Source organism: Sturnus vulgaris, chromosome Z, assembly GCF_052056855.1.
Source record: "Sturnus vulgaris isolate bStuVul1 chromosome Z, bStuVul1.hap1, whole genome shotgun sequence".
NCBI classification, from domain to species: Eukaryota; Metazoa; Chordata; class Aves; order Passeriformes; family Sturnidae; genus Sturnus; species Sturnus vulgaris.
In genome coordinates this window covers 67,838,651-67,851,395 of record NC_142283.1, presented here as the reverse complement: position 1 = coordinate 67,851,395, position 12,745 = coordinate 67,838,651, and the positions used below count along the sequence as shown (strand labels likewise).

The 12,745-nt window shown below is 37.7% G+C and overlaps 1 protein-coding gene across 3 annotated transcripts in view; it reads left to right on the top strand.

The window, feature by feature from the left end:
* The window catches only part of NNT (nicotinamide nucleotide transhydrogenase), a 41,247-nt gene that overhangs the window by 14,748 nt on the left and 13,754 nt on the right, over nucleotides 1-12,745 (top strand). For all 3 annotated transcript variants that reach the window (XM_014884270.2, XM_088156543.1, XM_088156544.1), the window contains exons 9-17: nucleotides 898-1,089; nucleotides 2,004-2,157; nucleotides 3,006-3,167; nucleotides 3,933-4,043; nucleotides 4,794-4,939; nucleotides 6,452-6,647; nucleotides 7,241-7,474; nucleotides 9,303-9,463; nucleotides 10,372-10,551. In XM_014884270.2, the coding sequence (XP_014739756.1) occupies nucleotides 898-1,089; nucleotides 2,004-2,157; nucleotides 3,006-3,167; nucleotides 3,933-4,043; nucleotides 4,794-4,939; nucleotides 6,452-6,647; nucleotides 7,241-7,474; nucleotides 9,303-9,463; nucleotides 10,372-10,551 (1,536 nt within the window). The remainder of the gene's footprint in view (nucleotides 1-897; nucleotides 1,090-2,003; nucleotides 2,158-3,005; nucleotides 3,168-3,932; nucleotides 4,044-4,793; nucleotides 4,940-6,451; nucleotides 6,648-7,240; nucleotides 7,475-9,302; nucleotides 9,464-10,371; nucleotides 10,552-12,745) is intronic.

Genomic DNA, 12,745 nt, shown 5'->3' with positions numbered 1-12,745 from the left:
ATCAGAGTCACACGTTGCATTTGTCTTTGTGGCTTTCTAGGGCTTTTGATGTCATTGCTTAAAACCTGAAACTAGAGAATGTAGAAGAGAAGTAAGCAGATACTTGCATGAAGAGTTTACATGGAACACTTTTAGTCAGAGGAGTATTACCCCTGGATTTAGTGTACTGGCTCTGTGCTATGGAAAATAGCAGCAGTGCAGAACTATTAGGATTGTGCCAGACCATTGCATTAGGAAGCCAGAATTCTGGAAGCATGCATGGATCTTAGCTATAAGTTGTGGGAGCAGTGTTTTAACACAAGCTTACTTTTGAACACCCAAGAGTGTATGCCAGCCTCAGCTTCCCTTTCCTTCCTAAAGCCTGATATCTTTTAGTTCTCATTAGTTCTTTAAGCAGTGAGGATATATTAGGTTACATTTTTACATACGTATGAACTCAGAGGTATTACTTGTACAGCTCTGAGGAAGCTTCGTTCACTCTGCTGGCGTACAGGAGCTTGTCTCCAGTTCTTGCCTTCCAGAAAAACTGAGAAGATGCCAAGCATTAGGCAGATTAATCTGTTACCTGATTGCTTAAAGAAGTTAGGTTCAGAGAGAATGTAGGATTTGGAGAAGACAAGCTCTTGTACCAATACGTCTTCCTCTCTGTGAAGTATTGTTACTAATAGATTTTAAGGTTTTGGATTTGATCATGTTGGATTCTGTAGCTATTGTGAGTGATCTGTCCCTGACTCAGTAGTAGTATCAGAGCTGCAGGTAACCGATTTAGTTGGGGTTATAAACAGAGATAAATGAAACAGTTTGGATATATATTTCCAGAAGGATATACTGGAAGGGATGATGCTTTTTCAGAAATTGTACAAATCCTTATTATTTTACTTGGATTTTTTTTTTCAGGGTGTTACACACATTGGGTACACTGATCTGCCTAGCAGAATGGCTACTCAGGCCAGTACCCTGTATTCTAATAATATTATCAAACTTCTAAAGGCTATTAGTCCTGACAAAGAGAACTTCTACTTTGATCCAAAAGATGACTTTGACTATGGGACTCTGGATCATGTTATTAGAGGAACTGTAGTAATGAAGGTAAGCCAGTAAATACTCTCTTCTTAATTTGTGAGTACAGACCTAAAATTTATCATTTCTGTCTCTTCAAAATATATTCAGAGATACTGCATGCCAACAGATTTCAGAGGTGGCTTGGTGGAGCCTGTGAGTAGCTGTGTGTTTATTCAGCTGAAAATTCCTCTGTCTCTTTTTAGTCTTGTCTTGTCAAGGTTAAACCTAATGTGTTTACTAATGAAAAATATGGAAAAGATAAAGCTTGCGTGTTTCCTCTGATAAAAACATAGCTACTTAAAACGTATTTGAGTCTTTACCAGACTGAAACATTCTTCCTGAAAAACATTATTTCTTAAAAAAAAAAGTGTTCCTTTTATAGTAAGAGAAACAAATGATGAAACTAGAATATGCAGTATGTTTTAAGTTTTATCAGAAAATAATAACATAAAAACTCAAGACTTCAGCTCTTCCAGACCATTGAAGTGGTGTGTACAGCTCAGTGCTGATAGCTCCACGGAGGCCTGAAGAATAACAAGAAATGTGGGAGATCATCACTGAGGTCTGGAAAGGCTGTGATTACAGTTCATATCTGTAGCAGATTTTGTTATTTCCAACACTGTTTTATTTTGCATAGGCGTTTTCCTGTTAAGGAACTTGTATCTCTTTGCTTTTCTCTTGTTTCTGGTCTGGAGCCTTGTGCTGTATCTTCACCAGTTGCTCTTGGACACTAATATCGGATCTTGTCTGAAGAATGTGCAAACCAGTATGATTAACTTGGTCATGCCTTGCAAACTCCTGGTGATGCAGAAGAGGAGCCTGTTCCTGGGCATGGCTGTAGGATGTTAGCACTTGCCTAAATTGCAGGATTAAGAAGAAAATACTTCTCTAAGTACTAAGCATCTGCCATGTTAGGTATAACTGTAACTATCTCTTGTCAGGATGGCAAAGTGATTTTCCCAGCACCTCCACCAAATAACATTCCTCAAGGAGCACCAGCAAAACAGAAGACTGTAGCAGAGCTGGAAGCAGAAAAAGCAGCTACTATTACACCTTTTAGAAAAACCATGACTACTGCATCTGTATACACAGCAGGTAGGCAACTTCCATAGCTGGAGAGTCAGTGTAGAGTAGTTCTCATTTGGCTAATACTTTTGAATGACCCATCATCTAACTCATTCAGTTGAATAACTATTTGGGAGAACAGTTGATTGGTTGGTGTATCCTGGTGCAAAATCATTGTATTGTAATAATTGCTTCAGAGTGAAAATAAAATTCTGAATTTTACAGGAAGTATTTGACATTTCAACAAGTGCTGATTCATTCTCTGTGCATACGTGTGTGCTTGGCTCTACTATAAATATTAGTTAAATGCTTAAAATTCTGAAGGATTCCTATCAGGGACTGTACCCATACTTTGCAGTAGAATCAATTCAATGTCTGCTTTCTTCAGATTTTACTGTATTGTGTGAGACTTAAATGACCACAATACTGAGGTATTGGAAACAGGACATTTGCTTTGACAAATAAGTATTGGCTCTTCATTTCATTTGTTACTTTCAGTACATTAGAACTTCTGCATGAAGCAATTAATGAATTCAGTAGTCTTAATTTTAATCCCCTCTTTTCATAAATATGCTTTGATACTTCCAAGTAATATCTCAGCATAATTGTGACTTCTACATTTTTTCTACAGAACAGGAGAGCGACAGCATAACAAATGTTTGTGGATTATATTTATGGCTTTATTTTCTCTTACAAAAGAAACACTAGCACTGAAAGAACTTTGTGTATTTGACAAAACGATACCCCTAATTTTGAAACTAGTCCATGCAGAGAACTCCATTTTGCTTTTGTGTCAGTGCTAGGCTATAAACTGTTGTATAGAGTTTAAATGTAAAAAGTAATTGAAAAGTTACGGTTTTCCTGTGCTTTCCTTCTAGGTTTAGCTGGTATGTTAGGACTGGGCGTTGTAGCACCTAATGCTGCTTTCACACAAATGGTGACGACATTTGGCCTCTCTGGAATAGTGGGCTACCACACAGTGTGGGGTGTGACTCCTGCTCTGCACTCCCCACTCATGTCTGTGACTAATGCGATCTCAGGTAAGTAGCTGTCACACAGCTGCTTGTTTCCTACTTGAAGTAGGCACAACTCCTTTTACCTTAATTAATACTACTCTGCATATTTAAGTTTACTTTCATAAATAGTAAGGATAGCTGAAACGTTGTGTTTCTGAGAGTATGATTTTTTCAAAAGGAAGGCAAATTTGATGCTGTATCCTTTTAATTTTCAAAAGTAATTTTTTACACTTGATCTATTTGCTTCAAAGTTTGTTTTACTAGGAGTGCTGCAGTCTTCTTTCATAGATCACATCTTTCCTCCCATCTCTCCAAAAGACTGCCCTGAAAGTAACTTATCTTTCCTATTTTTTTTACATTCTTTTATTCATCTTCTCAAACGATGTCTTTTGGGAGAGGGGGGTAAAAGAAAATAAATCCTAAAATACCCATAAGATTAATAATTCCTGTAAATAAGATTTTATGTATCTGTGTTTGGCAATGTGTGGCAGGTCACAAGTGAACCACTTTGTTGTTAAAAACGAAGTTTCTTTAATTGAACAAGTACTTGGCTAACTGTGCTTAAGGCACAGTTCTTCAAAACTACATTCATATGCCATATTTTTTTTTCTTTTGAAACATGTTTGTTTTCCTGAAGAAGACTGTGGTAGTTTTCCTTTAAGCATTAATGTGTGAAGTAGGGGTCAAAATTTGAGTTGACTGGTACTGTCCACAGTTGAAAGGAAACTTCCTATAGGTGTAGAGAGCTTTTTAAGGTTACACAGTAATGCTTTTTTCTCTTTTAAATAGGTCTGACTGCAGTTGGTGGGCTAGTTCTGATGGGAGGACACTATTTCCCTGAAAACATTTCCCAAAGCCTAGCAGTGCTTTCAGCTTTTATATCTTCAGTCAATATTGCAGGTATGAATGCTAGTTTTTCTCCCAAGGATAACTTCAAGCACTAGTGTAATTTTAAAATTTCTTCTAGCTTTTTAATTGTATAATTCCAGAAATACTAGAGAAATTCTATTCAGAAAGACAGATTCTGAGAGTAGAATCTGGGAGCATTTATCAATAAAAGCCCATCACCCCTCCAATTTTCACAGTAGTTATTGTAGGTATTTTGCATACCCTGTGGAGTAACCTTTTTAGGAAATATTTAAATGTGCATTTTTCTTTCATAGAATTCTTTGGGTGATGATTATATATTTTCCTGTATAAGCCGACAGGGTAGTTGTAGAGGATTTGTACTTGTATTAATTTTCCTACTTGAAATATATACTAGTGGCATAGAACAGAATTCTATTTCCTTGAGTCTCAGAAGTCCCAGCTTCAATAATGAAAAGGACAAGGAAGTGTGCAGTGTGACTTAGAAATACTGCCTTTTCTAGAATAGGTGGGGAAAAGAACAAAGTCATAAACTAAGCTATATCCTACAGTCAGTGGTAGAGTATGGATCCAGAGCAAGTCCTCCTTTTCTTCCGAATTTGTTCCAAAGGCTAAAAGAGACAGCAAGCTCTAACCCTGATTATGCCTGTTTCCTGGTGGTTTTCTAGTAAGAAATTGCTGAATTGTGTGGTAATGTGGTATTATTAAATATTTCTCTTATAACGTGGTATGTACTTGATTTCAGATTTGATTTTTTTAAGATTGCTCCTTTACTTTGTCCAGGTGGCTTTTTAGTTACACAGAGAATGCTGGATATGTTCAAACGTCCCACAGACCCTCCTGAGTACAACTACTTGTACCTGCTCCCTGGTGGTGTGTTTGTAGGAGGTTATGCAGCTGCTCTCAGCAGTGGCTATAACATTGAACAAGTAAGAAGATAACTTTATGGCTCTTAGCCCAGTGCTCAGTGTTATGTTTCTTCATGACTGTTCTGTTGAGGAGTAAATAACAAATAATCCAAGGTCTTTCCATCAGCTGCATGTTCCCACAAGGCCAGTCTGAAGCTGATTAACTGTTAGCTTGCAGTCACACAACTAAGATAATTTAAAAGCTCTTTTGTTGTTTGGTTTTGTGTTAATGTAGCAGGTGCTTTAAATAATTCAGTAACTACGGAAATCAGTCTTTGTTTTACATATTTCTGAAAGTTCAACATGGCATGACAGTTAAAAAAGGATGGGGTCAATTTTCAGCACAGAACGATATACAGGGATTTTACCTATAGCACCTTTTATGATAAACTTTTGTTTGCATTTGTTTTAATAGTAAGAAAAATCAATCTGTATTGCCTTGTGCATTTGGAAAAAGTGAATCCAAACATACTGTTATGGCAGGGGCTTGTAACATATTTGTGGTTTTCCAATTATCTGGACATATATAGCTGAGTTCATGTAAGTTTGTTTTTACTTTTTGCAAACAGTTACAGAATGCCACAGAATCATTAATGTAGGAAATTACCTTTAAGATCATCAAGTCCAGCTGTCAGCCTTCCACCACCACCATGGTCACCACTAGACCATGTCCTCAAGTATCATATCTACAGGGTTTTTTTGAACACTTCCAGGGATGGTGACTCTACCACTTTCCAGGGCAGCCTGTTCCAAAGTTCAGCCATGCTTTCCATGAAAAAAAGAAGTCTTAATATCTAATATACCCTTCAGCATGAGCAACTCGAGGCCATTTCCTCTTGACCTCTTACTTGTTACCTGGGAAATTAGACCAATTCCCATGTGGCTGCAACCTCCTTTTGAGGAGTTGTAGAGAGTAATAAAGTCTCCACTGAGCTTCCTTTTCTCCAGATTGAAAACCCCAAACTCCTTCCTCCCCAGCCTGTGCTCCAGATGCTTCACCAGCTCTGTTGCCCTTCTCTGGATTTGCTCCAGTGTCTTTATTGAAGTGAAGGGTCCAAAACAGGACATAGGATTCAAGGTGTGGCCTCTCCAGTGCTGACTACAGGGGAATGATCATAGTTTTACTCCTTCTGGCCACACTACTTCTGGTCATTCAGAACTATCTAAACTATTTCTTAGTTCAAATTTGGCATAAACGAATTCTGAAACTATTCCTATAATGAACAGGACCATATAGCTTTGGGTTTGTGCTAAAGAAAAGGTTGCTTCTAAAATGATGAGGAAAATTGGTTTGGCTCTAGTTAATATTCATTCTGCAGACAAAGAAAGGTCATCAAGTGAGGGAGAAGCTTTATAGGTATCACATTTTAGTTGGCCAAAAAAACGTCCTGTATGACAGCTGCTCGACTTCAGTTAAGAACTGTGAATTAAACAGATTCTGGAGAAATCAGCCCTTTCATGTAATAATCAGAGATGTTTTTATAGCAATGCAATTTTTCACTTCTTCATACTGATGGTTTTCTTATTTTAAAGGTGATGTATCTGGGCTCGGGACTGTGCTGTGTTGGTGCTCTGGCTGGTTTGTCTACCCAAGGAACAGCTCGTCTTGGAAATGCTTTGGGTATGATTGGTGTTGCAGGAGGTTTAGCCGCAACTCTTGGAAGCCTTCATCCTTCACCTGAACTGTTGGCACAGATGTCAGGTGCAATGGCACTTGGTGGGACCATAGGTATGTGTATAATGAACTAGCAATCTATGTTCCATGAATGCATATGTGCAATCTATATATACATAAAATACTGTGTAGCTCGCAGGTGGATTGACTAACTGACATTTGCAGCTTGTGCAAAATTATTTTTCAAATATGTGAACAAAATATCATAACTTTTAGGGTTTTGATTAATGCTTCAGAATGTGATAAACAATGGGCTGACTTGTGGAAAAGTGGGAGCACATCACCTCTGATAGGGAAACTGTGTGTCCAGAGGTAAATTATCTTGCCCAACTTCATACTTCTGTTCAGTTCCTGACTGAATACTGCCAAATTCTCTCTTTCACACTGTGCCTTTGTGACAGAAAACAGCGAATTTCTCAATATTTAGTGATGCTTCTTAGCACATGATATGCTTTAATCTTTCTATTTTTCATTATGTCCCCCTTGCACAAAATGTGCAACTTTCAGTTCAATGCCATAGCAATTTCTAGTTGGAACAGGCTTGTGTCTGTGTAACCATTGCACACTGAACCATCCTGTACTAATTTCTAGCTGAACAGGTGGGTGGTATTTTCTAAGATTTCCCTTCTGTCTTCAACTCTCAATAGGTCTGACAATTGCTAAACGCATCCAGATTACAGATCTGCCTCAGCTAGTGGCTGCTTTCCACAGTTTGGTTGGTTTGGCTGCTGTGCTCACCTGTGTAGCAGAGTACATGATTGAATATCCTCACTTTGCCACCGATCCTGCTGCAAACCTCACCAAGATTGTGGCATATCTTGGCACCTACATTGGTGGAGTGACTTTCAGTGGCTCTCTTGTTGCATATGGAAAACTGCAAGGTGAGACCTTCTATTCAGAATTAAATATTTATTAAAGGGTTTTTCTTCCCCCGGGATTTAGCTCTACTTTTAGACTGCTGTGTAATTGGAAGAAATCATTGTATTTTGCACCAGGTAAAAGTTTAGATGTTTAGTTTTTATGAATGTACTTTTTTGTTTCTAATTCTGTACAGCTTTAGTTATGAAAGGTTGTCTTCAGTGCTTGGGCATATTACTACTATTCATCTTGTCTAGAAATAAGTGTTGCTTTGGTATTAAGACACTACCTGATGCTTTTGCTGAAAATAATTTTATTGAACTTTTATGATTACAACTTTGTATTTCTGAGCAGACATTTTAATTGAAAGGCTCATGTTGCTGGATTCAGTGAGCACTAGTAATACTTCTAGGATTCTGTTCTTAATACTGCAAACTTCATTAAGGTAGGCAGCTTGCAGTATTGAGGCTGCCTCACTTTAAACCATTCAGTTCACTGTCTATTTAACTATTGTGCAAACTTCATGCTCCATGCCTCTTGCTGTTTTAGCAAATATGCTTTCTAAGTTAAATACTCACTAATTCCTGATTCTTATGCATGTGAACGTTTCTTTATTGAATTTATTTTTCGTTTTGTAAGCACACAGCTTTTGAGAAGCTGAGGTAATACTTATACTAAGAATTTCAGGCTAAGAGCTTCCTATTACTAATCCTGTTGTTAACTTTGCAATAGTTCCTTTGGGAAACATCTGTTTGCTTTCTTCAGTGTTTATGAGACCAGCCATTGAAGGAGGAAATATGACAAGGATGGAAAGCTGTCTTCTCTAATAATCTTTTGAAGGATTTGTCAGTAGTATGTATTTCTCATGTATCTCTGCTAAGTAGTTATTCATTTATTTCTTCTTGGTTATATTTTCTCTCTCCATTGTACCTCCTCAGTGATTTGTGCGCATGTCCCTGGTGAACTTCACTGCCTGTTTAAGCTTGCTCTTCTATTTCTGTTTACTTTTTTCTCCCTTGCATTTTTATATCATCATGATTTGAACTATGAAGCTTGTCTATACCAGTGAACTACTGATCCTATGGTATGGAAAAGAGTAGTAAGTCACACAGTTTGACTCCCCTGAGACCATCAGTTCATTCTTTCCCTTGAATTCAGCTAAATTTAAATGAGACACTGTATTTATGGTGTAAGTAATTACTGGGAAACTTGTATTGTTTGTCATGTGGTTTGGAAAAAAGAAACCCTAGTCTAGAATAAATGTGACTGTCTTTTTAAACAGAGTCACACAAATGCTGAACCCCCCCTTTCCCCTCAAGTTCTGCAGGTGTGGGAAACTGTAGGAGTTCTGTGTGATTGAGGGAAGTTGTGATTAATGCATTTGAAAACAGGAGTATTTTGTACTTGGTGTTATCTATGTAGTCATATTTTTCTAAGCACACAGTTTTTTGAGAGACTGAGATAATCGTTGTATAGAAGTTCCAGCTAAAACTTCCTTCTACTGTGTGTCATATCCAACATACAAAGAACTGGAGACAAAGTGGAAGGACTGTGTTGAATGAAAAATAAAAAGGAAGGAAAAGAGATTTTTCTGACTATTCTGGAGCACTTCAATGAAATTAGGAAGTAAACAGAGTTTGAACAAGAGTATTTGAGAATCTAGAGGGAGTTTGAATGTCTTGCAATTCTGAGTCAGCAGAAGATCTCAACTTCAACTAACTTGTTTTATTCTGCCCCTCCCTTTTTTCTTTTTAAACTTTTCTTTCACTGAGTTATTCAGTCTTCTCTGAAGGTAAGAAACAGGCTTCCCTGAATGTGCATGTTCATGTCTGAAAATGCATTTGATTGCAGGTGTCCTGAATTCTGCACCTCTGCTCTTGCCTGGTCGACATGCATTGAATGCAGGACTGCTGGCTGCCAGCATTGGTGGGATGGTTCCCTACATGATTGATCCTTCTTATGCTACGGGAATTACTTGCCTGGGTTCTGTGTCAGCACTCTCAGCCATAATGGTAAGCTGAGGAATTGTAGAAAGTGAAACACATTACACAAGGAGTTTATTCTCCAGTTCTGCAAGTTTCCTCTTTGCAGATTATATTTTACCATCCTGAGTCACAGTGAGCCTGATGCCTGCCCTAGATCTAGCTGTAAACCAGAACTGTTCCAGAGAACTGGAATGCATTTTTATAATTACGTTTTGCAGCTATTGATTAATGAAGCTTTTTATATGACAAAGTTATACTAGAGAAGTGATACTTGAGAAGTGGTACTTGAGAAGTACTTTTTGGAAAGTTAATCCTAAAATACTTAAAAGAGCTCTGGATCTACAGATTATTATGATAACTTCTTAATATGACTTTCACGTGTAATTTCCCCCATTCATTTACACCCGTGTACGCCAATGTTGCAAAATTTACCTTGAATATTGCCATTCTATAAACTGAGTCTTGCAAAGACTGCTCAATATGAATACCTTAATGATAGGAACAGTTCCATGGACCTGGTAGGATAATTTTGTAAGTAAAAAAATATGTGACTAAGCAGAGCATGAGTATGGTGGGGTACCTTTCTGTCCTCTCTGGAAAGATAGATTTGGTAGGTCCAATCCTCAGGCCACAGCCTGAATACCTACACTGAAAATACCTGAATAGGTTCTAAGTAACTTGACAGTTGCCTAGAAAGATTGTGGATATCCCATTCCTGGAAGTGTCCAAGACCAGGTTGGATGGGGCCTTGAGCAACATGATTTGGTGGGTAACATCCCTGCCCAAGGCAGGGCAATTGGAACTGGCTGATCTTTAAGGTCCCTTCCAACATAAAACATTCTATGATTCTATATTTATTTTTCAGTGCTGTGTGTCTTCTCTAGGTGCTCTCCTTAGTCATTGCTGACACTGAAGTATTTTCTCTCCTTCTCCAGGGTGTCACTTTAACAGCAGCTATTGGAGGTGCTGACATGCCTGTAGTTATTACTGTCCTGAACAGTTACTCTGGATGGGCTTTGTGTGCTGAGGGCTTTCTCCTGAACAACAACTTGCTGACCATTGTTGGTGCACTCATTGGCTCCTCTGGGGCCATCCTCTCTTACATCATGTGTGTGGTAAGAAGTCAACAGAAACTGTGTTTGCTTGCTGAGTAATGAAAAAACTTTTTAAACTATGTTTTTTAGGAAGGTAAGCCATTGGATCTCAAACTGTTAGATGTTTACAGACTAGAAAATTCTTAATTGAAACTGTTGGAATAGATGTCCGATCATTTTTCCTTGGTTTGGTGAGAGACGTATCTCAAAACTGAGAAAAGCCCTTGCATTGACTTAAATATTAAGGGCTTGAATCTGAGCTCAAAGAAGTATGATTACTTCTGGTCAGCTATTTATTTTTTAGTTATACAGCTTCTGAAATGTGGTTAAATTTAAGCTAGATTTAATATGTAGCAGGAGATGCTTAAATAGTGTGTTCAGTTAAAAAGCTATTGGTAAACCAACTGATTTACAGTTTGGTTTTTGGAGTGAAGGAAGGTGTGCTGTTTTCTTCAGAGCAGCTCATTTGGAGTACCACGGGGTGGCAGCAGGCCTGCATGAGTTCAGTACTGATGTGCCCATGTGTCAGCAAGCTTGAGCTTCAGCTCGGTATGAGAGCTGTACTGCATCATTAGTAATGACCTCCTCTTCTCTGGAAAATTTGTATAAAAGTCTTGTATTCAGAGGTGGAGAGGCAATATCTTAAAGAAAACTGTTTGCAGTGCAACATCTGCCAGCCACCTCATTCTCTGTTGTGTAATTCTGCTTCATTTCTGCCCTTGTGCTCTCGTGTGATCGGTGCCACTGTTTTCCTGTTGGATATTTTCCTCTGGTCAGCTCTGGCAATCATCTTTTACTTCATCTCCACTGATAAATAATAGCGTTACCATGTTAGGAATATTCAGTATCATTCTTGAGGGAGAATTTTAGAAAAGCTTAAAAAACTATTTTTGTGCAACTACATGAAAGTGAGTTGAAATTAAAAATTTCAGGTATGAATTTCAAAGAATCTTGTTTTTTATTTAACATTTTCTGTTTCCTTATCAAAAGGAAATCAAATTATGTAGCTCGTATGTTTAGTTGTATACATTCAGGAATTTAGTCCATATCAGTGGAAAAATGGTGCTTATGGGTAACACAGGTATGAAAACTGCTCTTTAAGGATCAAATTCTTGTAAACCTTAGGGAAAATGTGAACTGTTTGGTATGCATTTAACAGTAATCTATCTATACCTTCATTTTTCTTCTACTGTCTCCATTCTTTCTAAATATTGCTCACCTCTCATAGGACTCACAAGAGAGTTTTGAAATACTTACAGAGTTGGTTGGAGGAACCCAGGTAAATAGGAAGCCTGGGGGAATAGTTAGCAAAATAGTTAGGCAGTCACAGAGTGACTTTTCCCTATGTTTCTCAGATTACAGGAAGTTTAGGTTTTGAGGTAGTGTCTAGAAATTTTGTGCTGCTTTTTATAACCTTAGACAACCGAAGTTCAGCAACCAGTAAAATGAAAATTATTATGTATCATTTCTGCACAATAAGCAGAATAACATGCTCTTAGCCCAGAATTTTTCCTTTCTGCTTTACTTTCTTAATGGAAATAATTGCTTTAAAAAGCATTGTTATAATCAGGGGATTCAGTATCATTGTCTTGAAGCTGCATTTCAGGAGAAGGAAATGCTGAAGAGTTTCAATAAATTCTGCTTTTGGTGTTTCAACCTGTGCTAATGAAGCAACACTTTTCCCTTCCCCTTTTTTACAAAAATAAAAAAAGAATTTTGTTTATTTGTTTTGTTTTGTTTTTCTCCCCTACTCTTTACTGATTTCTGTCAAAACCAGTATATATATTGATACTCACCAATACAGGTGAAAAGGTATTTGTGGAAACATCTTAATGGTTGAAACCTTATTTTTACAACATTTTTCAATTAGTTTTTGTGATGAAACTGTGGCTTAATCATCCAAAGGCAGTCCAGCTATCTCTTAAAGCTTCAGTTGATAACTGAGATAAGGACAGAATTTAACTTCAAAAAGCAAAGGCTTGTACTGTTTGCTCATCCTGAGAATTGTGATTCTTCTAAGACACCAACACAATACATCTTCTTCAGAACATTTGATTGTTAGCATGTCCTTGTCACTTGTTTTTTCCCCAGAGGGAGTACTTGATGATGGCAATTTTGGTATTAGAATCATTATGGGATGCCGAAGATACTTAAGATTGAAGAGGAACCATTAGCTGGGTTGATGAAACAGAGCAAGAGAGGGGACAAACTGTCA